The following is a 1573-nucleotide window of genomic DNA, read 5'->3' on the forward strand; positions in this document are numbered from 1 at the left end:
TAGATAGAAACCTTCCCAATCATGTGTGCCTGCTGCATAAGTCCTTGTATGGGCTGAAACAGTCTCCTAGGTAGCGGTACAAACATTTTATGCATTTATTCTTAGCATTGGTTTTAATAGGAGAGCAAATATGATAGTTCTTTCTATTATGTCCTAAATGATGATATGCCTTTGTATCTCTTGCTATATGTTGATGACATGCTTTTAATCAGTAAATCCAAGTCCATAATAGAAGAGTTAAAGAAAAAACTAAATTGTGAGTTTGACATGAAAGATTTAGGTTGTGCTAAGATAATTCTAGGTATGGTCATACATAGAAACAGAAATAATCATGAACTGAAAATTCATCAGAGTTCTTATTTGCAGAAATTAGTTTCTAAGTTTGGCATTGCTCGATCAAATTAGTGACAGTGCCTTTAGCTAGACATTTCATATTAAGCAAGTCTCAATGCCCAAAGTCTGATGTTGATTTAATAAAAATGGAGAATGTCCCTTATGCAAATGCAATTGGGTCAGTCATGCATACTATGATAAGCACCAGACCTGACCTTTCTTTTACTATTTCTCTTTTAAGTAGTTTATGTCAAACCCTAGTTTTGAACACTGGTTTGCTTTTAAATGGTTGCTTAGATACATAAATAGCTCTTTACATGTTAGCCTAGATATTGTAAAATATGTGACTCACTTGATCTTGTAGGCTTTGTAGATTCTGATTTTACAAGTGACAAAGATACAAGGAAGTCAACCACAGCTTACCTCTTTACTGTGGGAGGAAATTGCGTGAGTTGGAAATCCCAGCTCCAACCAATGGTTCCTTTGTCCTCAACTAAGGCAGAATATGAGGCTATGGCAGACATTTTCAAGGAATCATTATGGCTTCAAGGACTTTTGTCAGAAGTGGAGCTGCTTGAAACGGCAGTTACTGTCTATTCAGATAGCTAGAGTGCCATACATTTGAGCAAGAATCCAGTCTACCACGAAAGGACCAAGCATGTAGACTTAAGGTATCATTTTGTGAGAGAACTAGTGGACAAAGGTGTAGTCAATCTGAAAAAGGTAGCTACAGAGGACAACCGTGCGGATATGGGGACAAAGGTAGTCACCACTACCAAGTTCAAGCACTGATTGAACCTGCTACATGTCAAGTGAACATTAGTAACAAAGCTGTGAAGAGTTATTTGTGGGTAAGCTGCACTAGTGAGTTTTTGGAATTTATGGTGTTTTAAAGCTTCAAGGTGGAGATTATTAAGTGAAGCTTTAAATCGATGTCATTTGAATTTGCCTATATGCTACCATTTTGAAGACATACAACTATTGATATGTAAAACCCCCGTTAGTGTTCCGATGCTATAAGGTATGTAATTCTACTCTTAAAAGGATTTTTATCAATAAAAGGGTAAAATGGTCATTTTGTATGCATTATGAGACGTGAATGTTGTAAAGTGTTAGGAATTGATGATACTGATAAGAAATATGGTTAAAGGGTCATGAAGGAGGTTAGTAGGGTTAAACGGCATAAACGGTTCCCAAGGGGTATAATGGTATTTTCACAATAATTTATAGGAATCAAGTA

At 36.2% G+C, this 1573-nt stretch overlaps 1 protein-coding gene across 1 annotated transcript; it reads left to right on the forward strand.

The window, feature by feature from the left end:
• Nucleotides 1-479: 479 nt before the first annotated feature.
• On the forward strand, nt 480-942 carry LOC116121010 (secreted RxLR effector protein 161-like). The gene is made up of 2 exons (XM_031406974.1): nt 480-606; nt 698-942. Exons 1-2 carry the CDS (start codon nt 480-482, stop codon nt 940-942), a joined length of 372 nt encoding a protein of 123 aa, XP_031262834.1.
• The last annotated feature ends 631 nt before the right edge of the window (nt 943-1573 follow it).

The sequence above is a fragment of the Pistacia vera genome, unplaced genomic scaffold (genome assembly GCF_008641045.1).
Source record: "Pistacia vera cultivar Batoury unplaced genomic scaffold, PisVer_v2 Contig955, whole genome shotgun sequence".
Lineage (NCBI taxonomy): Eukaryota > Viridiplantae > Streptophyta > Magnoliopsida > Sapindales > Anacardiaceae > Pistacia > Pistacia vera.

What these genes read in the sequence shown, in the direction of transcription:
- LOC116121010 (XM_031406974.1), top strand. Translation starts at nt 480, where the DNA reads ATGGAGAATGTCCCTTATGCAAATGCAATTGGGTCAGTCATGCATACT. An exon ending in AACCCTAGTTTTGAACACTG is followed by an intron (nt 607 to 697) that starts GTTTGCTTTTAA and finishes TTGATCTTGTAG; the next exon opens with GCTTTGTAGATTCTGATTTT.